This window comes from Psittacula echo (genome assembly GCF_963264785.1).
Source record: "Psittacula echo genome assembly, chromosome: 4".
Lineage (NCBI taxonomy): Eukaryota > Metazoa > Chordata > Aves > Psittaciformes > Psittacidae > Psittacula > Psittacula echo.
The window spans coordinates 43,726,807-43,750,246 of record NC_137738.1 but is presented as its reverse complement, the minus strand read 5'-3'; the positions used below and the strand labels follow the sequence as shown (position 1 = coordinate 43,750,246).

General features: G+C 39.9%; 3 protein-coding genes across 6 annotated transcripts in view; 1 reads left to right on the top strand and 2 right to left on the bottom strand.

Annotated features, from left to right (window-relative positions):
* Window positions 1-2,271, bottom strand: part of TULP4 (TUB like protein 4) — a 156,604-nt gene extending 154,333 nt beyond the window's left edge. The window contains exon 1 of the mRNA XM_080615814.1: window positions 2,239-2,271. The gene's annotated coding sequence lies outside the window, so the exon portion shown is untranslated. The remainder of the gene's footprint in view (window positions 1-2,238) is intronic.
* A 15,236-nt stretch (window positions 2,272-17,507) lies between these two features.
* Window positions 17,508-21,339, bottom strand: GTF2H5 (general transcription factor IIH subunit 5). Of its 2 annotated transcripts, none has more exons than XM_080616144.1 (3): window positions 21,171-21,339; window positions 20,729-20,848; window positions 17,508-17,899 (listed from the first exon to the last, which is right to left on the bottom strand). In XM_080616144.1, the coding sequence occupies exons 2-3, from the start codon at window positions 20,761-20,763 to the stop codon at window positions 17,719-17,721; spliced, it is 216 nt and encodes a 71-aa protein (XP_080472270.1). In that variant the 5' UTR covers window positions 20,764-20,848; window positions 21,171-21,339; the 3' UTR covers window positions 17,508-17,718. The 2 variants fall into 2 exon arrangements, with proteins under 2 accessions (XP_080472270.1, XP_080472271.1); XM_080616145.1 differs by having other exon boundaries at window positions 20,729-20,785.
* A 69-nt stretch (window positions 21,340-21,408) lies between these two features.
* SERAC1 (serine active site containing 1) overlaps window positions 21,409-23,440 on the top strand; it is a 28,504-nt gene continuing 26,472 nt past the window's right edge. For 2 of the 3 annotated variants that reach the window (XR_013956510.1, XM_080614544.1), the window contains exon 1: window positions 21,409-21,490. The gene's annotated coding sequence lies outside the window, so the exon portion shown is untranslated. Of the gene's footprint in view, window positions 21,491-22,352; window positions 22,930-23,440 lie in introns of those variants that run through there. The other variant, XM_080614545.1, reaches the window with a different exon arrangement.

The window sequence follows — 23,440 nt, the reverse complement described above, 5'->3', positions numbered from 1 at the left end:
AGCTGAATCTTTTTGAATTTTTTTATGATAAAAATGATTCAGTGAGCTAAGGGAAGTTGCACTACAACAACTTTCTTGGTGTAAGCTTACAACAGAACCATGGAAATCTATTCATCCCTTACTGAAGAAAATGGATTGAGTAATCTGAACTGTCCATCATGAGCTCAATATAGTTCAACTTGTGCAGGGATTTTACAGCATAATGAAATATGTTGAGGGTTTTAGAATAAACATCTGTTGATTAGGTGAGAGCAAATTCCACAGTCTGTTGTTAGAAGCAGTGATGTGATATACAAAAAATACCCCAGCATCTTTCCATGACAGTCATTCACAAGTTATAGTTGCCAGCTTTCTAAGCTATTTTTAATCTTATAAATATCTATCTATATACACACACACCAACCCACAACCTCCTTTCAGCCCCCAAGAAACTGATAATGACCTTCTTATAAAACTCCATTGGAAGTGTGTGGGGATATGCTGGTTTTGAAATAGCTCTACTTCACTTGACATTCACATTGCCTGTGAAAAATGAGGCCCACTCATGCAAATGTTACTTATAAGAGCAATCAGGTTAGGAGCTCTTAGCATGAAGCTGTTTCCTGAATTAGGATTGCAGGATCAAGTGATAGTTATCATCCCTAGGGAACACCATGATTTTGCCATTATGGAAAAAAAAATAAATCTATGATGGTATTACTGAAATAATTTTACCAGAAACTTGATGTAATGAGAAATCTGTTCTATTAACAAACCTCACCCTTTTATACAAGTTAACTCTTTAAGCTTAAATATAAATAGCTAAATGTTAGTGGTTCATATTCATATAATCATCCTCAAAGCTGTATTATATTACTGTAAAACACTCTTTTGAACAAGTACTTACTAGATTGCATTTTATTAAACAGTTATTTTAGGTTTTAAGACTTAAATTTCACAGATGATTAGTAAAAACAGACATTTAAGAACAATTTTACTATTTACAGCTCCCATATGTGTAGAAAATACCCACGGCAAATACCCTTTACCCATTTAAAACACAGTATGTTACCCATGAAACAGTAATCCTTGGAGAGGCAAATTTCATCCTGGCAAAATGAAATTACCTATGACAATGATTACATTTTTTAAGGAGGCAAAGAAAAAAAACCTTTCCTTTAAGATGCCTTTGTCTTGTTGGGGTTTTTTTGTTGTTTTTTTAGCATATATATCTAAGACATGCAAGAAAAAGGGCCCTTAAATACTAAACCATCACATTTGACTCAGGAAGTCCCCTAACCTCAAATTGCTGGAGGCCTGGCTGCTTTCCCAAAGCTTCACAGCATGCTCACCCTGTTGTTATGGTGTTTCCTAAGCATCTGCTATGTACTGCTTGCAGAAACAGGAATCCAAACTCGACAGATCTTTGATCTGACCCCATACAGCTGTTTTAATTGCATGCTTTAAGGCTTCAGTCAAATTTAAGTACTACATTGGTAACCGATTCCTACACGTTTTTGGGGAAACCTTTAGGAAGCCAAGGCGCTCGAACATGCTCGCACGCAGACATTTACTGAATGCATGACGTGAACACACAACACAAAAGAATGCGAACTAGTTGCACTCGCTGGGCAAATTTTACCATATCGCCGGGCACATTTCCTGACCGTCTGCCCCATATCCCCCCCCCGACAAAGGCGGGGCCGTGGGGGGATGTAATAAAAAAAAAGGAGAAAAAAAAAGAAAATAATACTACAAAATCGCAGCGCTACAGGCAGTGCCGGCGAGTCACAGGTGATGCTGGAGCCAAGGCCATACATACATACACACACACACACATACACGCACACCGCCGCCCGGCTCCCGGAGCCGCAGGTAAAAGGGAAGAAGCGGGGCGATGGGGTGGGGGCAGGAACGGCGCCGGAGCTCATTCCGGCCGGTGTCCGTTAGGGTAACTGCCACAGCGCGGACGCAGCACACACCGGACGCGCACGTCGCGGCGGCTCCCCGGGAGCCCCGAACCTCCCGCAGAGCGGCCTAGCAGGTGCCCAAAGGAACAAAAGCCAAACTAGCCCCGGACCATCCCGCCCCCGGAGGCGCTCCCACCCTGCGGCCCTTCCACCACTGCCCGCACTCACCTCGGCGCGGCGGCGGACCGGCGGCGGCCACTCGCACCCCGCCACCCCCACCGCAGGCTCGCTCACTCCCTCCCTGCTCCCGCGCTCCTCCCCCTCCCGCTGTCCCGACCCCGTCTCTCACCGCTACCGGAGCGCCGGCGGCGACGGCGGCGGCTGGGCCCGACTCCCCCGCCACGTGACCCCCGCCACGTGACCACCACACTTCCCCGGCCCGGCTCCGCCCCCGGTTTCCCTCCCGCAGCGCCGGGCGCCACCGGGAACCGGAGAGGGGGTACTGTATGATGACATCCAGACCCTCCGCGCGCGGAGTCCCGGCGCCCCTGCAAGGCCAGGGCCCGTTCGCGGGGTCCGGCCAGCGCCATGACACTGTAACGCGACGAGATAACGGCTCGCTTGGCAAGGGGAAAGAGCCGGGGGGACCAAGGCTGCCGCCACCCTGTCTCTGTCACCCCTCAGCCCCTCAACTCCCTTACCTTCCTCTGAGGAGGAAATCGTGGGGTGCGTTACAGACAGCCACGGCTGTACATGATAGTGAGCGTTACTTCATACCAAAGCGCTTAGAGCTGGCTTGTCCCTCCTACCTTCAGAGCTAACATAGAAGGAAGGTAGGAAGAGTTGATGCACCAAGTCCCACCACACACCCCTGCCAGCAAAACCTTGGTATTCCCGCACTTCTGCTTTCATGGAAAGCTACAGCTAGTGAAAACTGTTGACCATGTGAAGCATAACCTTTGCTCCCAGAAAATAATGCTTACAAATAATGTGTCAAGGGGGTGTTTTATGAGAGAGAATGCCTCTATCCTCAAACTTGGCATTTCAGGGTACAACCCAGAGATACCAACACTACAAGACCTAGGGGAGCCCCAGCTAAAAGGGATTTGCATTGTAAACAAACTCTGAAGCTGTATTGTGGTATTTCTGTATTGCATTCAGTGCACATTCCTTCAGAAAGGAGCAACAAAATGCCTAAACACAGAAACTGTGAAGCACTTAGCAGTTTAAGGGAACCAGGAACAAACTGTAACTATCACCTCTAAAAAAGCCACCTAGAGAACAGTATATGGGGAGCCGGAAGTGAAAAGGCCCAGTCCCATGCTGGCTTTAGTAATCCAAACTGACAATTTCAGAAACTAAAAAGGGAAATATTTTTCACACTATTCCTCAAAGATCTTTTTTAAGGATTTTATCTTACAACCTATAGCAAGAATGGAACAAACTTTGTGCCAGAGGACCAGCTACGTCTGTGAAAATCTAGAAGACTGAAGCCTGAGATAATGTGTTAGATCTAGGTATGGATTTCATCTGTTAATATAATTCTCATTCAGAAAAAAGTTGCTTTTTTCATTGAGGATTTTCAGTTGCATTACATAGGTTAAACCCTTGGGCATCTCTTAAAGGTAGAATAACAGTCGTATCGCTGAAGTGCAATAAGAAGTTATCAGGGAGTTAGGGCGCCATTTCTGGGTGCATTACAATAGTTATCAACTGGTGAGCTCTGAAGACCAGGGTTCCTGAATATCTGCAAAGGACAGCCACCACCCTTATTGGCAGGCTTACATTTATTATATGGGGATTACTTCTTCAGTAGAAAATTTTGAGGAGCTAAACCAGCTAAAACCACTGTATCACTCAATTCTTGTGATTAACTTGAGCCATGTGTGCCTTGGGTCAATTCCCGATTTATAGGCCCTAAGAAGTAAGTTCAGGTAGTAAAACAAAACATCAGAGTAAATTTCCAAAACACAGCCGAAGCTTTAACCCCCTTTGTAATCCTTTCCTCTCCACCCCAGCGCATTAGCTAAGAGTGTAACAGTGTTGACTACTAGTCCCTCCTCTCAGCTGTGTTAGAAGTTGCCTGTAGGTGCCTTCATAATCACAAGAGAAAACTGTCTGGTAGTTGTTCACCAGCCTCTACAAATTGTGATCAGGACTCTGAGTAATACCGTGCAGGAGTCCTACCTGTTCTGCACCCTATGACATGTTGAGGACTAAAGGAAAATACACAGGAAGATGGACTCTCTTATCATTGCTTCAGCTATCAACATCACACATAATTTTCAAAAGAAAAAAACAAATTCACATAGAATTCACAGAAGAATCCCAGGAGCTAGAACCAGATACTTCAGGCTATGTTAAACATAGCTTATGTTAATAGGCTATACATAAAACACAGCCTATAGCTATGTTAAACCTTGCAACAGAAGAGCAATTTTTCATTTGCATCTGTGAATCAGCAAGCCCTGATTCCAAATCAGGGACAGACTACACCCATGTGCAGAAAGGAAGCAACAACAATCTCAGATCAAGTCTACGATCTGAGTGACTGGAACCCAGGAGTATCCTTGCAATTAAGACAAGGCCTCATTTTTCAAAGTGAAAACGTAAGTGAAAACCTCTATTATTTACAGAAACAGCACATGCTCTTTTAACTTGCCTACAGGACACTGGTGCTCTGTAAATGCAAAGGCAGACCACACTCAGGAAAATGACCACTACTGTTCTGCATCAGTTTGGTGTTACTACTATTTTATACTTTTTCTGTGACTTAAAGATACATCTCTAGGATAATCAAACATTTTAAAAGCCACTGAATTCACATTCCAAAGTATATTTAAAGATACATACAAACCACAGAAAACTCAAAGGGGAGAGACAATATCTTCCTTCGCTAGTCTACTCCATCCCTTTCTCCAATGTAATCAACTTGACCTAAAGCACCAGTTCATTATGTTATGGAGCTAACAGCATAAGCATTTCAGTAGTCCAACTGCAACATTTAATGCAACTTCAGCAGTACAAATGAATAGAGACATTAACCTAAAGTTGTGTTATCATATCATGCAACATTGTTAATTTTATTATGAAGCCTACCCCCCCCCCCTTTATTTTTTTAACTTCTTGGTATTACTGATGTAAAGGAAAGCTTAGCTACCTTGCCAGCTTTACTAGATAATAAAAGTTCTGTCAAGAAACTGTACAGAAAAGTCTGTAAATTCATGTTTACTGTTGGAATATTGTGAAATTAAGGTCAAAGGCAATAAAACAGGTGCCTTTGCAGAAGGAAATCAGCTCTGCTCATTTCAATCATGACCAGGCCTATGCATTTACATCTTACCCAGCTCTACTCCAATATCTGTCCATTTCTATAAATGGTTAGTTCCATTCCTTAAGGAACCAAATTCATTCCTTAAGGAACCAAAGACTGTCCCCTCTTTTTCAGGGATTTTGTTAATATACCTCGTAAAAAAAAAAAAAAAAAAAAGAGGGGCAGCCACCTTTAAAATAACAAGCTGTGACTATTCATGAAAGCAGATGATAAATTCCACTCATCTATGAGCAACTACATGAATTTGAATGCATTTTGTTTATTTCAAGAAGAAAACCCAAGAAAACAGTTTCTTCAACTCACCTTCCTTAGTCTGCCCAACCAGAACATCTCAATGTTTTTATCTTCATTAAATGTTTCACTTCAGACACACATTTTTCTTCCATGTCATTTCACTTTCTGTGATTTCTTCCTCATTTGCAAGCTCACTCTCTTCATGGTCAATTATACAACCTGGGTTTGTTGGGATGGAAAAAAAACACCACAGAACCTGGTTGCTTGTTCCAAATGTAAGAAACATTAGCATTGTAAAGATCAAAACTGTGATTTCTGCAGGCATTATATTCCCAGAACTGATGACCTGATAGTTCTCTATTTAGTCTTTATATGTAAAGTCAAAGGTGCTTGGTTTTTTTAATAATACAATCACTTCCTACAAGTAATATGCTCCATGAGAAGGGTAAGATGCACCTGAAAAATCAAATGTAACCATTATTCTTAAGGTCCTTTTGAATCCCTTAGTTTATCTTGGAGCTTTTGTTTGTTTAAATATTTTTGGGGATGTAGCTCTTCATAATTAATCTCATCCTAAAGACAGTTTCATTTCAAGATACAGATGTAGTAAGGCAAGGCAGCTGAGACAGGGAAAAAAAACAGTTCTTGAGTTACTTAAGTGAAAAGTGGCCTATTTCTACAAAAAAAAAAAAAATCTTGCATTTTTCAAGTGTAATCATTAGCAGATAAGCAAAATGAGTTCAACATTGGCATGCAGTTAGATCCACACTCAAGCTTCACTGTTAAAAACTTAGCAATATCTTTGAGTTCAGTGCAGTAATATGCCTAAGTATTGGCAGGACTGAGGTCTTTGCATTGAAAGTTTACCCTTTCTGAAAAATATTTAAATTCTATTTAAACTGCCAATAGGAAAAAATATTTGATTAGCTTTCAGTCTAGAACAGCGATGTAAAGGGAAGTCCTGCTCACAGCTCTCATTGCTTTGATCATCTACAAGAGCTGCCTCCATCATGACTACCTTTTTTTGTTGCTGGCCACTGACTTTTCAGAAGACTGCATCAGTATTGCTGCTGTACAGCTCATACGCTGGACTTCCCAACATTTAGTAGAATGAATATGGAAGGATGTCTGAGCTCAGGGTAAGATTTTACCTGAAACATAGCCCAAACAACATGGAAAGTTCATTAATATTTACAGATTTCAAGAAGACAAAATTCTCTAATTTCAGCTGTCCAGCCTGACATGTCTCTGATTGGCAGTACTGGATGGCTTTCTTGAAATATCCCTGCCCCTCCTAGCCATAGGGAATTCTGCTGTGTTTGAGCAAATACAGATTTCTTTGGAACCCAGAGTCCATCAGTAGAAAGGCACTGAAATATAGCCCTTTATTTCAGTTTATTTCCATTACAAGCTGTTAAAATTAATTATTAGCAAAAATAATTGAGTAAAGACTTTAAAGGGCTCCCAACTCAACTACATTTGCTACACAATCAAGAAGCCTAAAACTCAGGTATGTCATTATTTCACTCATTTTTTCAGTTCTTCAGCAAAGAAAGGGAAGCTGAGAAATACCAAAATACCCTAAAATAAAAGAAAAAGAAGACATTGTAAGTTGTCTTTATGTGTTGTAAGAAAAGGCAATGAACACTTCACCTTGCAGAATGCTACCTCACAGAACCTAAACTAGGATACTTAACTGTCTGGTTTCACAACACAACTGTCTTGTGTGTGCTTATAGATGTCTCCATTGTTCTGTCTTCCTCTTTTACCTCTATTTGGACTTCCAGCATGAATGACTGTCCCACTTTTAATGCACTGGAGAGTTTTGCATGCAAACTTGCTCACTTTTTTCACATGCAAATCTACTCACTCATACTTCTTTTCATATGCAAACTTAACTCATTTTTGTTAGCTCTATACGCTTAACTGATTCCAAAAGGCATTTTCCTTTTGATGTACCTAACCTTGCAATTTTCCTCCGCCACAGAGGAACGTATCAGAAAAAGAGAAACAAGTCAGCTTGCCTGGGTGGATTCCCCAAATGAGCAAGGATTTCCTCAGTAGCTGAAGAGATTAACAAAACCTTCCATTCGACTGGCTGTTCACTCCAGCTTCCTCCTGTCTCATTTTTTGTTGTGTAAGCAGTTCCAACCTTCCACATATATCCCACCCCACCCTCCTCCCTTCAAGGAGCTTAATGTAACCTGACCATTACAGATATCATCCCAGGATACTGAAAACTGACACATTAAAAGCAACAGCAGCTTTGTGTTGTTTTGGGGTTTTTTTTTAAATTAAGTCTGCAAAACTTAGCATATACAAAAAGATCCTGTACTTGTATTCAAGAAGGAGAACAGTAAGGGCAAGCTTGAAGTTATCCATCTGGTGTAAATGGCACAGAAGGATTTGAAAAATATCTTGCAGATAAGAACAGAAACAATTGGGTAAATGGGAAAATTGGACAAGATACACTAAGTTGAATAGAAATTCAACATTTGTAAGATAACTGATGTGCCAAACATGGAGATTATTCATTGATTTTTTTTTCACCTTTACTAAGTATTTCTTCCCTTTTCTCTTATTATCTTAAAGGTGAACTATTCTTCAAGTGGTGAGATAGTCTCACCAGAACAATGTTGCTAACATCTAACCTTCTCAGAGAGAATTACTTTTCACAGCTCTAGCAGTCAGGCAGAAGTAAAAATAGTACTGTTAAATGTAGTGCATATGATCAGGTCTCAGAAACTAGCAGAACAACTCTGCATAGTAAGTTTGCTGCATTTGGTAATAAGCTCACGTTTGCTTGAACAAACCCTTAACTGCTTTGCTAATATTTCCTTTGTATATTTATTACTTTTTAATGACTTTCTTACCAACATCTGGAAGAAATTTGAACTAATGGCTTGACATTTTGTCTATGTTACTGTGTTACTGCATGTCGTCACAGACATTGCAAATGTGTGCAACTGTCATCATTACATACTGGGTGCTAGGATAAAGGAGAAAAGTACCGGTCGTGTTTTGAGTGTAGCAGTCTTTGAGACTGAAAAATCCAGACTTTGACATTCCCTCAACCCAAGAGTGGCAAGTTTCCAGCATATCCAACTTCTGATTCTCAAGGCGAGCCTCCTGACTAGTAGAAACTAAAATATTGGCACAAGTGATAAATCTCAGGCTTGAGCAAGGATGAAGTGTTGCCAATGCCTGACCACTAGTCTTAAACTTAGGCCATTTATATCAGTCTTCTTTCTTTGTTTCTATGGTTTGTTTTGGTTATGATCTTTATGCAACTATAATAATAACAAAAAATTGCACTACCTGAAAGCCTCCTTCAAATTGAGAGGCATAGGGGATTGCTTCTTGTAGTTAGCAACTTGAACAAAATAAAAAGGAGCTAGAAGAACAGCTCTGCGCATTGAAAAGGCGGTTTCAGCTTGGTCTAGTTTTTTTTCATACTTGTAGCAAACAACTTTAGGAAGCACCTTGTGAAACATATACAGACACAGAATCCCTCCTTCCCACGCCCCACAGCTCCTTCTGGCTCCTGCTGTCACACAGCAGGCTGAACAGGCAGAAATGGCTTAAAAATAGATAGATAGATAAATAGATAGATAGATAGATAGATAGATGATAGATAGATAGATAGATAGTAGATAGACAGATAAAGCAACTCAAACCCAAAGGGGGAAAGGTATACTAGGTCAAAGACCTCGGGTTCCCTCGTCCTCCTCAAAGATCATTTCAGGTGCTTAGCTTTGCCCTCTCCTCATCCCTCCTCTCCTGCTCCTCTCAAATGCTGTTTACAGCTGCCTTTGCCCAAATGGCAACCTGGCCAGCAGCAGAAAGCTATCACAGTTCTCTATCACACTGACCTCACCATGGCTGTGCTTGACAACATCAATTTCAAATATTTCTTGAGAAGCCAAGCCTCTTTTTTCTTCAATTTTATACTGACTTTATAACCTTCCCAAAATTAAAATATATAATTAGTCTCAGTTTAGACCAAAAGCAAAGTCAAATGCAGGGAGCACACTTCATATTACAGCTGAAGAGAGACTTTTTTCTTCCGTATCTTAGTTTCAAGCTGGTTGATGCCATAGAAGACTATCATTATTCCAGGGTTACTCATCACTGGTGAATCTCTAGCTTCTGCAATACCTATATATCTAATGATATACATACCACACACATGCAAAACACATTTTATACCCAATAAAGTTGCCAGTGTAGGAGAAACCAGAGATTAAAAGGAAGCAAAACTACACATGGAAAAAGCGGTCCCATGCAGGACAAAAGCAAGGCAGAATAAACAGACATAACATTAAGAAAACTTGCTCTCCCAGTCCTCATGATATGTTGGCTCTGATGATAAATAGAGGACCTTCTATAAACTGATTAAATTCTAGTTAATTGCAAGTACTTTTTTGGATATAGAATTAAAATTAATTTGAGTGCAATTTATCTCACTTTTGTCCTTATGCTCCTTGTGATCTTGTTCAATTTCAGAATTAACAGGAAATGCTAGTCAGAAGCATAAAATACTCTCCCCTTCTTTCCTACCTCATATCTCTTTCATCCCATCTCACTCCTCTAGCTTTGAAATATCAGAACACAACATACAAAATGCTGACAGATTAGAGAGATTTGCTTAGTATGTTTACCTCTCACTACTGACAGTATATCAGCTATGCCAACATTGTAGAAATGTGCAAAAGTTTCTTATCTGCAAGCAATCTCTTCAGAGCTACAAGCATGCCCATCATTCTGCATGTCCTGTAATTTACAACTGGGTCGATCTTTCCCGTATTAGAAAAGTGAGAAACTGTACAGCTCAGACAGCCAATTCCTTCAATCTACAGTAATCCAGAAATTGTGCATGCTATTTCTTTCCTGAGAGGCTAGTTTATGGCTCATCAATTACCTGTCAGTTTTGGTGTTGGGTGTGTTTTCTTTAGCGTGTTTGAGCACAACGTTCCTGCATGGGTATTATGAGTCTGCATTTCTTTTGGTAAAAGAAAAGTATTAATTTGAAAATGAGATTTCTTCCAGGAACCTTATTCTTGTTGTTGTTACCAACACCTAAAAAGTTTTCACTTTTTAAATTTATTCACTGGACAGCATTTTATAGTCCATTTCTATTCTGCAGCTAATCTGCTTATTACTGCTACACAGAGAGGAGAAAATTACTTTTTCTCTATACAAAAATACAATCACTAATATCCAAGGTATTATGTCTGGGGTTTTTTTCTTCCTTCATATTAAAACTTAACTGCTAGGTGTTGTGGGGTTTTTGTTTGTTTGGTTAGGGATCATACTGAATTTTACCTTTATATAGGTGTAAACCAATAAAAACTATTCACTTTTGAGAGTAATGAGGGAAAACCTTCTCTATGTCTTATTTCTGTGTACTATTAGCAGCACAATAGGGATACAGATGCAGAAATCCACAGTGCAGACTGAGATACAGAAAGATTGAACAGTTGTTGTACGTGTCTCCCTTACAGTATGGTGCATGTGCTCTGAGGAACAGGTACCCTACAATCACATGCATTTTTTATGAGGAGGAAATAAAGAGGAAAAAAAACACCCAACTTCATAAAAGTTACTTCTGAATGTATCAATAATGTCCTCCTGCAGATTACACTCAAAAAAGAAAAAAAAGAAAAAAAAAAGATGTAACTTAATACAGATGAACTCCTAAAGCAGGCTAGTGGTATGGAAATACACAGACCTACCAGTAGCGTCTGAAGGGAAGACCACACTTCAGACACATCATTTTTAAAGCACAGATAGAAAACATTGGATAACTAAATATCTAAGACATTTCAGAGCTAAAGATACTACATTCTAAAATCTCCTTCTGCAAATACCTTTCTCAAAGGATCCTTTGAAGTGGAATGTTCATCTCCAGCAAGAAGCGTATCCAGAGAGCAAGATACTAATTCTCCAAAGCAAGGTAAGTCTCTGACCCATCACTGCCCATGCTGCAGCAACTTTTTAAAAAGCAGTTTAAAATATTGCTAAGAGCTCCCCTTACTGGTCTGCCTCCAAATTGTTCAGTCTTCGGTCCTGAGAATCTTTTTATAGCAAATAAAGATGGGTAAAATGTTACTTGTATTCCACAATTCTTCATTTAAAAAAAAAAAAAAAAAAGCTTCTCATCCTATTTCTCTCAGACACCCTATTTTTAAAATTTCTTATTAGTTGTTAAATCACAAGACCAAAGATAATGACTTAGTTTAGCAAGAATTTATTCTTCCATCATTATGAACTTCACCAGTTTATTGAACCCTTAAGTTTGTGAAGTACATGTAAGATTTGCCAAAGCCTGAATTACAAAACAAACATTGACACCCAATTCTGAAATATTGAGTAATACCTCATTTTACAGTAACCACCATCAGCTTTAATGGGATCATTTGTGGGATAATCAACAAGTCAGTGTGGCAAAAGGATCAGAATCTGCTGTGGAACTGGGAACTGAAAAAGATTTATTATGAAATCTTACTTTTTCTTCAGTGGCCTACTGCCTAGTTGGGAGAGCAAAATATACCCCTCAACCTGTGTTGGTTTATATGATTAAAGACTTGTTGATTTTATAGAGAGAGATATATGCACAATATATATAAATAATATATAAAATATAAAAATAATATATATAACATTTTTATATATGGTTTTTACGGCCCTACTTTTGCAAGCTCAACCTAGGGGCTGGCTAAAATTGGACACTTTTATGGTGTTAAAAGGTTAAAATAAGTAATTTTAACAACACAATGAAATACCATTATCTTAAATTCACAGTAAAGAATCCTGTTAATGCATAAAATACAAGTTCTCTAGTTTGTTATTGAATACTTGAGATGGCCCTGCAGAGGTAACTTGAGTAAGAATAAATAGGCAAATCTGTGGTTATGCCATGTTAAAAAAAGAAAAAAAATAGAAAGAATGGAAGATATGCTTTTGAATACACCCTGCAATCATGGAAAAACTGTGAAGTAGGATTTCTTAATGTACAACAGCACTTGGAGAAGCTTTTGTATAGCACCTCACACTAGTCCTGTGGCTTTCAGCACTGTGCTATAGAACAAAAGCCAAACTATCGTTATAAGCACATTAAATTTCTAAACAAATAAACAAAACTACTCTAGCATTCTACATTCCAAATGGATTTAGGTGCCTGCCTTTTTATGAAACACTAGTAGCTTAGCTACAAAGTCAAGGCCACTCAATCTGGGTTCTCTCAGGTAAAATGGTGCAATTTCCTGAAGCATTCTCTATTTTCTTTCAATAGTTTTCTTTCTTGAGGCCACATCCATTCTCTCTATTGATTGCTGGTTATTGCCTCCTTTACTGCACTGGACAATTGTTCTTCCTGGGCTAACTGCTGTACCAGAGAGAAGGAAAAGGGACTTGCATTTGTAACTGACTAAGAAATTCATTATAATCCCTCTCTGTATTGACTAATTCAGCGTAATCTTCATCATGCTGCCAACCCCCACGTTAAAACTACTCTCTGAATTAGTTTATCATACAATTTCTAAAAGTATCTAAATACGTGACAGCATTTAGGCTTATTTGCTTTTGCGGTACACTATGGTGATATTAAACAGCTTTCTTTGAAAACCATTAATAAACAAACTTTAAAAATAATCTGAGGCTTGAACAAACAAACAAAAACAGAAACAAACAAGCAAAACCAAACCCAAACACCAAACCGCATGAAATAGTTACATTTTCAATTAAAATTAAGTACTATTGATTATTTTAATAGGAAGCTGCATTTTCAGTTTCCACCCCTCTCTTTCCATTTAACAAATACCTTGATTGCATTGTTCAAATTCTTACCTGCTTTAGATCTGTCATCTTTCTGTCAGATATTACTCTTTAGCTTCTGTATTTGTGTTAATTAAAGTGGCATTTTGGAGCCTGTCCAAAGTTACAGTAACTACCCGAGAGCAACTGTTTATATCACAAAACACAACCAAGTGAACTTGAAAGCCTTTTTAGATGTAAGTTAAGTACCAAATAAGCAATTAAGTTAAAATAAGTGTCCTTTAGGTAATTATCCTACCATGCTCTTCCTCCTGTAGTTAAGATACTTTGAAATTGGACTGAAAGCAAGAAGCGAAGCACAGCTCAACCCATAGCAGTGAAAGCCCATCAAGATAAAATCTGCTGCTTCAACAAGATGCCAAGAGGAGTCTGTCATTCAAGCTCTTTTTCTGCTGCTCAGGCAGGACCTGAGCAGATTATATAGTTCCTGTGCCAGATAACAGCAAAAACCTGAACTTATTAGCTATGGATGGAAATGTTACATTAACATATAATATTCCAAATAAGTCAAAGCTGATGTCCTCACCATAGCAACTTTATTAGCGATACATGTATATATTTAAACAGATTTCCTTAATCTTTTATTCTCAAATCCTTCCAGACTTTAATAAAGATACTCATAACACAATGTTTCATTCCAAGCTCTGCTTATCAATAATATTTCACACCTAAATGAAAGCCAGAGAAAACATTTAAAATCTGTAAGTGTAAATGTTAACTATCTCAGAGTGTCTTGGTATTTTTAAAGCTAGTATCTACTTTTCTCCCATCTGGGAAATACATACAGATATATATATATACACATACACATACATACACAAACACACATATGTACACACACACACATATGTATGTAATTTAAAAAGCATAAAGCATGAAAGGTCCAAGATTATATACCTTCAAAAACAACCCAAAAAACAAACTACAAAGAACTCAGCTCCTTAGACCCCATAAGGTGATACCAATTTGCTTCTTTTATCTTTTGTTTACCCTTCCAGCTTAGAATAAGTTAGGCCTGGTTAGGTTGCAGGAAGGATCAAAGTCTAATTAAGCACAATTAACTAGGAGAAAAAGACAAGAACTACAAGAAATCTATCACAGACTTAAAAGGAAAATCACAATAGAAATGTAGCACTAGACATACTAAATAGAGGTAAGTTGCCCAGGCATAATTCTAACATGATTTTTCAAATGCTGCCATTTGAAAAGAGAGGGAAGGATCAATTACCTTTCATCAAAATCTGGATGGAAAATAAAATAAGATCCCAAAGAAAGGATAATAAATAATAAATTGCATGAAGCTATCATGCCATGTAAAGACTACCGATTATCCCTCAATTAAATAAGCATCCAATAATCTTCCATAAAATAACAGTTAAGAGGTCCATGTTAGACCAATCTCAAGAAAAAGATAAGAAACAACACACCGTTACTAAAAGATTTCAACTTTTTGTATCAAATGAAGATGCGTAGCTGGTTCTTGATCTATGTGACTAAGGAAGCTTCCACTTGTAAAAGGAAGACATGAAACAACTTGGACCAAACTCAGCTGGTCTATACAGTCAGAGAGGAAGGGTACCAGAAGCTAAATGCTACAGGGCTATTTGCTCATCCCCATGAGCTTGAATATATGCAATTCAGCAGAACTTTTGATAGCTTTTTGATTAAGAATATCTAATGAAACTTTCTCCTGAAACTTTCCTATTACTAGGGAAAAGAAAACAAAAACTCCAAGCAACAAGAACAACCAACAAACCAAAGCCACGAACTAATTTGATATCCACTGGACAAGGAAAAAAAAATAAATGGTCTGTGAGTCAGTAGAAAACCCTGTTCCTTATAAAAGCCTTTCTATTTACACTTGTTTCTCCCCAAAAAGTAAAAACATGGCATCTATCTGATGTACATGAGCAGCTCTGAAAATCAAGCTTCCATTTGAAGTAATATCCTAGAAGTCTTGCATTTGTAAATGATTACTTAAAGATCAAATAAATTTGACTATTTTGAGTAGGAAGTAGGCTAAGAGAAAAGGTAGTATGTGTTATTCTGCTTGTTTCTGTAATCTGTATCTACCATATTTGTAGACAGAAATCTTCACAGGTTTTATCATCATACACTAGCCAACTTACCAAATAAGCCAGGGTCTGGGATAGTAAGGTACAAATACAGCGTAAAACAAAACAAAAAAAAAAACCACCACCAAAAAACCTATGAAAATATAAGGCTTTCTCTTCACAGTAAAGTGCAATAGGGAATGCAGAACTAAGCTGAATTAAAAAACCCACATACAACAAAACCCCAACACCACCAAAAAAAGGAAAAAATAATAATTAAAAAAAAAAAAATAAAAAAAACCCCACAAAACCAGCTTTCTTCACAGGTAGACCACGCAAGTCTTTATTTCCCCTTCCTGATCACATAGGCTATTGTGACTAAGTATCAGCTTCAGTGTAAAAATAGAAGCAATTAGATCTAAAGGATTGGTCTCCCATTCTCCCATGTATTTTACCCCTTTAATTTGCTATTGTTGATATGCAAATAATCAGTTTAAAAGTAAAATGCAATGATTTGGGTTAACTGATTTTTTTTGTCTCTACCTCCTCGTACGCTCTCCTCCCCTCCAAACTCCTAGAGTCCCACCACCACTCTCCAAACCCAGAAGAAAACAGAAAGCGTAGCCTCAATAGAAGTAGGCAAGTAGCATGGGGCATTTATAAAATGTTGGGGAGGTGGAGGGAACACAAAAAAACAACAAAACAAACAACTTTCACCAACTTTAATTTTGGTGTATAAACTCTACTAAGCTAAAGCACTATCTGACCATGCCTTCATCTTACGGATATGTTCCATCAAGCATAGAGTATAATTTAACAGACATTCTTTAAATTATTTCAGTCACACTATAACAGTTGACGTCATCTACCTGGACTTGTGCAAAGCATTCGACACTGTCCCACTGACATCCTTGTCTCTAAATTGGAGAGACATCAATTAGATAGGCAGACCACTCAGTGGATAAAGAACTGGCTGGATGGCCGCACGCAAAGAGTTGTGGTCAATGGATCAATGTTTGGCTGGAGACCTGTAACGAGTGGTGTCCCTCAGGGATCGGTGTTGGAACCGGTCTTGTTCAACATCTTTGTCAGTGACATGGACAGTGGGATTGAGTGCGCCCTCAGCAAGTTTGCTGATGACACCAAGCTGTGTGGTTCGGCTGATATGCTGGAGGGAAGGGATGCCATCCAGAGGGACCTCGGCATGCTTGTGAGGTGGGCTGATGCCAACTTTAGGAAGTTTAACCATGCCAAGTGCAAGGCCCTACACCTGGGTCAGAGCAGTCCCAGGCACAGCTACAGGTTGGGCAGAGAAGAGATTCAGAGCAGCCCTGCGGAGAAGGACTTGGGGGTGTTGGTCAATGAGAAAATGAACATGAGCCGGCTGCAGTGTGCGCTCGCAGCCCAGAAAGCCAACTGCATCCTCGGCTGCATCAAGAGGACCTTGACCAGCAGGTCGAAGGAGGTGATCCTGCCCCTCTCCTCTGCTTTCATGACACGTCACTTGGAGTATTGTGTGCAGTTCTGGTGTCAACATACAAATTAATTGGAACTGTTGGAACAAGTCCAGAGGAGGGCCATGAGGATGATCAGGGGACTGGAGCACCTCCTGTATGAAGACAGGCTGAGAAAGTTGGGGCTGTTCAGTCTGGAGAAGAGAAGGCTGCATGGAGACCTCATAGCAGCCTTCCAGTATCTGAAGGGGGGTTACAAGGGTGCTGGAGAGGGATTCTTCACTAGGGACTGTAGTGACAGGAGAAGGGGTAACGGGTTAAAACTTAAACAGGGGAAGTTTAGATTGGATATACGGAAGAAGTTCTTTACTGTAAGGGTGGTGAGGCACTGGAATGGGTTGCCCAGGGAAGTCGTGAATGCTCCATCCCTGGCGGTGTTCAAGGCCAGGCTGGATGAAGCCTTGGGTGGCATGGTTTAGTGTGAGGCATCCCTGCCCATGGCAGGGGGGTTGGAACTAGATGATCTTAAGGTCCTTTCCAACCCTAACTATTCTATGATTCTATGAATGTAACATGTCAGGGGTGTTCTGATAGCATTGCAGTAGAGAAACGCTACTCTAACTTTGGGTCATACCACCTTGCAAGATAAAAAAATGGAAAAAACAGGGAGCATGCATCAAAAATTCTCTAGTCAAGTTCTCTAGTGTATCATTTTAAGGATTTTAATAAAGATACCATGATTTTTTCAAACTTACAAATACAATTCAAGAGTATGTCTATGAAAATGATCCATTTTCTAGAGTACCCACTCCCATGTGGAACTTAGTAACCACAGTGTATTTATTAAAACAGTGACAATCCAAGCTATTGAAATTCACTATTCCAAAACTTGCAGTAATCTAATTTCTCTAGTCTTTCTACTTCTGAGTAATAGGAAAAGAGTTCTGGTCCATTAACTCGCCCACTCTCTCCTGGAGGAAGTTAACCAACTCAGCTAATACAAAGACGTGAGTTTCATCCAGGTCCTGTATGATGAACTTCTTTCCCAATGCATTTGACTCATCCAAGTAGAGCAGAAACTGCTTCATTGCTGGGTCGCTGTAGAGACAAACACAAGTCAGATCCCACCTCACTGTACTAAGATAAAGAGTTCAAAACCAACAGAAAAACCACCATTTGAAAACACTGCCAAAGTTTGATGGGAAATCAATATTAATTTCAAGAGCTGCTTACAACTTAAAAGTTTATGAAGCCTTTGAAAAAGTTGTTTATTTCACAATAGTAAATGCTTGGGTTACTTTAAAGATAAACAGATAAAGTCAAATAAGAACATGCTGCTTGATTAGCAGACAGCATCCCTATGCTGACGTTTAAATAGCTTAAAAAAACCCAAAACTAACCAAACAACAACAAACCAAACCAACACTTAAATAAAGCAAGTTTGAACTTGTATTTTTATCTTCAGTAATAGAACCATAAAACCATGTTTTCTTAAAGCACATTTTTGTTTAAGAACAAACAAAACCCAGGTGAACACTGATCCCATTCAAAGTGGTACAGCATAGAGAAAAAGTAGTAATGTACGTATGAATTGTACATTTATCACATAGTGACCAAACGGTCTCTTTTTTATGATGTTACCTCCTAAGTTAGATTTACAAGTTTAGAAGAAAACATTTTGGAAGTTTGGATATTGGAGTTAACTGAAACAGCTCCATTATACTAAGCAGCTAGGTAAAGTGGTTTCTTGATCCACTGGAATTTTGGCACGTTCAGGCAATATCCTTTTTACAAACCAGGAAAAGCATGTTCTTTGGTAAAACTTAGCATTTGAATGCAACAACTGGTGAAGAATATGTGCAAGAAATACAAGAAATTGGAATCGGGTAGCTCTGGACACTTCAAAATTATGAACATAGTTGTTGTGGCAACACAGTAATTCTTAAAAAGCATTTTTAATAACATAAAAATCTTTAAAGAACTCCTCTTCAAATCTTTCCTTTTAAGCACAATATAAGGACTAATTCTCCCTTACCTAAAAGTATATATGGTGTAACTCAAAAAACAAACTTTAACATTAGCCTCAAACCTGCAGAAGCATGACTAGAGTAAGATGAGTTTTCAAAGTACAAGGTAATTTCGAGTAAAGGAGAATGGGAAAGTTAGCAAGCTACATCTGCTTTAGAAGAGATATTTACGTACTCTGCTATTTAAGAAGAGAAACTAAAGAATCGAGAAAAATCAGTTACCAGAAGTATGTGATTCTTGGCATTCTGCTACATGCCGCTTTGGATGGGTGCAAGGAGGTTTATTTTTTGCTTGTTTTATTCTGCTGTACTTCAGTGACTCACATCAGTAGTACTAGCTTTTGTCCTAGCTAGGCAGTATCCAGAGGCTGGTTTTCACACAATCAACATACAGAGCTGTAATCACTGCCAGTAGGTCTATGTCACAGCAGAAACACTGATCTCATTACAGTACTTGAAGATTACAATCCTTGATATGGTGCCTTCAGAGAAGCACCAACATGGAAAAATACCTGCACAACATTTCACTATTGTATTTTCATTATTTACACATTCAGAAGTGGGCTGGTTCATTTTTTTTTATACTGCCTGTCCATTTGGTATCTTAAAACATCCTCAGAAAACTGGGTTGTAAAAAACTAGTGTCTGAAGCGTAAAAAAGGGGACAGATTGATAGTAATTCTGCATCTTCTCCCTGGATGAAATTTTGTGCCAAATCATAGGCCACCCTTATGCAAAAGCGAGGAGAAAACAACCAAAACCAAACCAAGAGCTAGCAAAACCAACCCAAAGGTCAGTTTCCCAGGTAGCTGTTGAAAACATCTGATAGCATAACAAATGCTACAGATCTGTTATCAGACAGAATGCTTAAGTTCCACGCTAATACTAAGTGGTACGTGGCCACAGAGCTGAATAAAAACACTCAGATCTTTAGGTATGTGGAAAACAAACACAAAGTACAAAACAAAACATTTTGCTAACATCTTAAGATTTTAGAACTTCTTTCCTTGTCATTCAAGAATTCTGAGCTCTGAGCATCTTCACATAATCAGCTGCAGGCAGGCAATTTTTTGTGCTTCAGAGGTTTATTAATGTACTAGCATGAAGCCAAACTTGAGTAGACAAGCTTTTTATTACAGCAGAGTTCTGAAATGCTCAAACATAGCCATTAGACATCCAGACTTCAGCTGGCTAATGTCCAGTCAGCTCAGAAGACAGATATTGCAAGATCACAGTTTTCTGCAGGCAGATCACAAAAGGTTCAAAGTTCTTCTGCTTTTGTGCAGTTCCAAGTGTACAGCAGAAATGTTATATAATGGTATGCAATGATTCTACAAATCCTGACTTATGCTTCTTTCTACTTTAAAGGTAACTAGTTATTCAATTCTTCATCATGTTTACTCCATATACATGGAAAGCTTACTTTCACAAACTAAAAGAGTATTCCTTTTTGAGTATGATCTACAAACAGGGCCCCATATCAGCCTTGCTGGAATTTGGACTGGAGTTGATGAAAAAAAAGACAGAAAAGAAAGGATAAAAGATTATCCCATCTCCCTCTAGAGCCAGTAAAGAAATACACTGCTCATTAACAGCAACACAAACCCCAGCACATTATTTGTAAGCAATATAATGAAGAAGAGGGTACATCTAATGGTTAAGCATAAATGGAAAACAATATCTTGAAAAGAAAAAAAGTTTAGAATTAGCATTACCTACAACTGCCTCTTTTTCTTCCCCCAAAGGCCACACTTTTCTCATATCTGCTTACTCAGCATCACCCCTTCTCACCACAACTCTTTTTTTCGGGTCTAGACTCTTAAGTTACATAGAACATTTTCAGCTCTAAAGAAAAAAGTAGACTTTGATACAACAAGAGACAGTAAGTGCTGTTACTAACCATTCAACCAGCACACCTTTCAGAACATTCACCATCTTCTCAGTTTTCTCACAAACGCTGAAAGGAAGAAGTGACAAGCAGAACTCTTGCTTTGGGCTTCACAGGTAAACAAGAGTAAATCTGAAAGCAAAGGAAACAACGCCTTGGCTGAACTCAGCGACCCTTCACGACAAGTCACCCCCCCAGTACCTGCGCTGCCCGGCGACCACGCAAAGCGGCGGGAGCCTAGAGTTGCGCGCAGGGACAGGCCGGGGTACCAGACCCAGCGCAGGCAGGACACTGGGCTGTGAAAATTAAAGGCCTTCCCCTTTTCCCCTCACTCCTAGAAGCAATCTGGGCACGTATGCCCCCCCCGCCAGCGCCTCCAACAGCTGGGGCCAACCACCGGCCGCGGCCTTGCAGAACGCGGCCTGGGCGAAGAGAAGCAAGCCCCAACGCGCACCTAGGAATGCCGGGGACTTCTCCCAGCCGGCAGGTTCCGCCGCTTCTCAGGGGAGCCGCTCGCTACCGCCCGTCTTTCACCTTCCCTTCCGCCGCTGCTACCGCCACTTCCCGACCGCTTCCCAGAACCTCCTCACCTAAGCGTCACCGCCAACCACCACCGTCATCACTATGCCATGCGCATGCGCAACCTTCCCCTCCGGGGCCACCCCTTACAGTACCGCCTCCAGGCTGCCTGCAGCGTGCTGACGTCACTGGAGCGCGAGGGCGCCGCTGCCGGGAGCGGCGAGGAGAGGCAGAGGCGAGAGGCAGAGGCATAAGGTTAGCGGTGGCGTTAGGCCAGTGGGCGGGGGGTCGGCAGTGGAGGCTGGCGGGGGCAGGGCGGGTCGCTGGAGGTGGGGAGTCAGGCTCTGGGGCGGGCCCCGGGGGGAGTGTCAGCATCTCTGTCACCAGCTGCCGCCTGTTTCCCGCAGGGGGTTTGCTTGCTTTCCTGGATTTAGTATTTATTATTGTTTTCACGACCTCGAAGTCCCTTCTGGCTCCGGCAGCCCGTGGCGGCGAGCGCGTCTGCTCTGCCCGTCGGCCTGGGCCTGCCGAGCGGCTCTGCCTGCCGCTCCCGAGATAACAGTGGTGTCTCGGGCCTCGCCCTCGTCGTGCTAGTGCAGAAGTGGGGACATGTGAGTTTAGCCCTTTGGAAAGAGGCACAGTTATTACCGCTTTGCTTCCTGGCCAGTTAGATGTGGCGTTGCCCAAGTCTTTATTCTTTTTAATATGCCCTAGTTGTGCAGTTGCAACTGCCTCATGCTGGGGTGGTTACAAACGTTGGCACCGTACAGCCTCATCCGCACAGTCCTGTGCAGGAGTTTGTTGCTGGCTGCCTAGTTCAGGGGATTGTGGCACTTGCTGTCACTGAGCTACATGTTTATTGCGGTTACATGTTGTGGTTAGGTAGAAGAATAAATGTTAGTACTGTGGTTCTGTGAATAAAGACAGTAAAATCATAGATTAGAGTTTGGAGGCAGGGGAGGTGTTTCCAGAGGACTGATTATTAATGCCTTGGAAGTGTTTCATAGTGTTATATACTCTATTGAAGTGAATGACAATGCATAATGACAATACTGAAATAACAGAAGCCAGAAAGTGTTCTGCTGTGATTGTGGCAGTGCTGGGGTAGTGAGGGAATTGTGGAATGGTTTGTGTTGGAAAGATCATCAAGTTAATGTAAATGTATTAATGCAGACACTGAAGTTTCACTTATGAAATTTGAATTTCATGTTACTTCTGCAATCTATGCAAAACCGATTTTTGTGTACTTTGTGATTGTTAAAAATATTTAATATTTTTTCTCGATTTTGGCATAATTCTTGTACTAAAAATACTACACATTCTATCTACTAAGACTTGAGATTAAGTCTTCAGCAGACGTGATATGCAGAACTTGATTGTTGTTGTAGGTTGCCAAGCCAATTTGTTTATTTTCCTAGCAGAGTGAAGTTTTTCTTATTGAAATCAAATGTGAAGGCAGTAATTTTGGCAAGTATGTAAAATGGTTAATACACCTCAGTGGTAGAAAGAAGAATTGGTGCTTTTGCCTGGCCAAAATTGCCTTGGTTTTCAGTGCTTGACTAATAAAACTGTACTTTTTTTTTTTTTTTGAACCTCACTGTGCAGAGGTTAGCATACAGCCTTTATCATTGGTCTAAAGTGCATTGCTTCTTTATGGTGCTTCCTGAATAGTCCCACTTTTTCAAAGAGGCAAGGTAATATCTAGAATGTGTAAGAAATACGCAGTGTGCTTCTCTTAGCTCATCTTCCTACCTGTAAAATGGGGAAAATTCAGTGCCTTTCACCATGGATATGTCAGAAGTGTAAACCATTTCTGAAGAACTCAGGTTCTACTTTCATGGAGATCGTTGCTGTCAAGGAGATTCATGCTTGCTTGTTGCTTGTGCATTCAGAACTTGGGTATTCTACGATACAGTAGGTGGTTTTGATGCCTGGAAAAAAAATATAGTTTGATTTCAACATTCAGTGAATACAGTGCAATTAGTCTGTCAGTAATCCGCGTCTTCATAATGATGAATTACTAAGGTCTTAATTTTAGAAAACGTTGTGTTCCTCATGGCCATGGCTAGGTTTCCATTCTTTCATACGTGTAAGAATTTTTCTAGGACAAGAAGTGTCCTTTATGTTTTACCTGTAAGCATGCCCTTTTGAGTTTCATGAGCCCATGGAGTCAGACATTTTAGAACCAATATTTATTAACTGTAG

Coding starts and splice junctions, on each gene's coding strand:
- GTF2H5 (XM_080616144.1), bottom strand. CDS start 20,763: ATGGTGAATGTTCTGAAAGGTGTGCTGGTTGAATG. Junction 17,900..20,728: donor AAAGGTGTGCTGGTTGAATG/GTTAGTAACAGC, acceptor TTGTCTCTACAG/CGACCCAGCAATGAAGCAGT.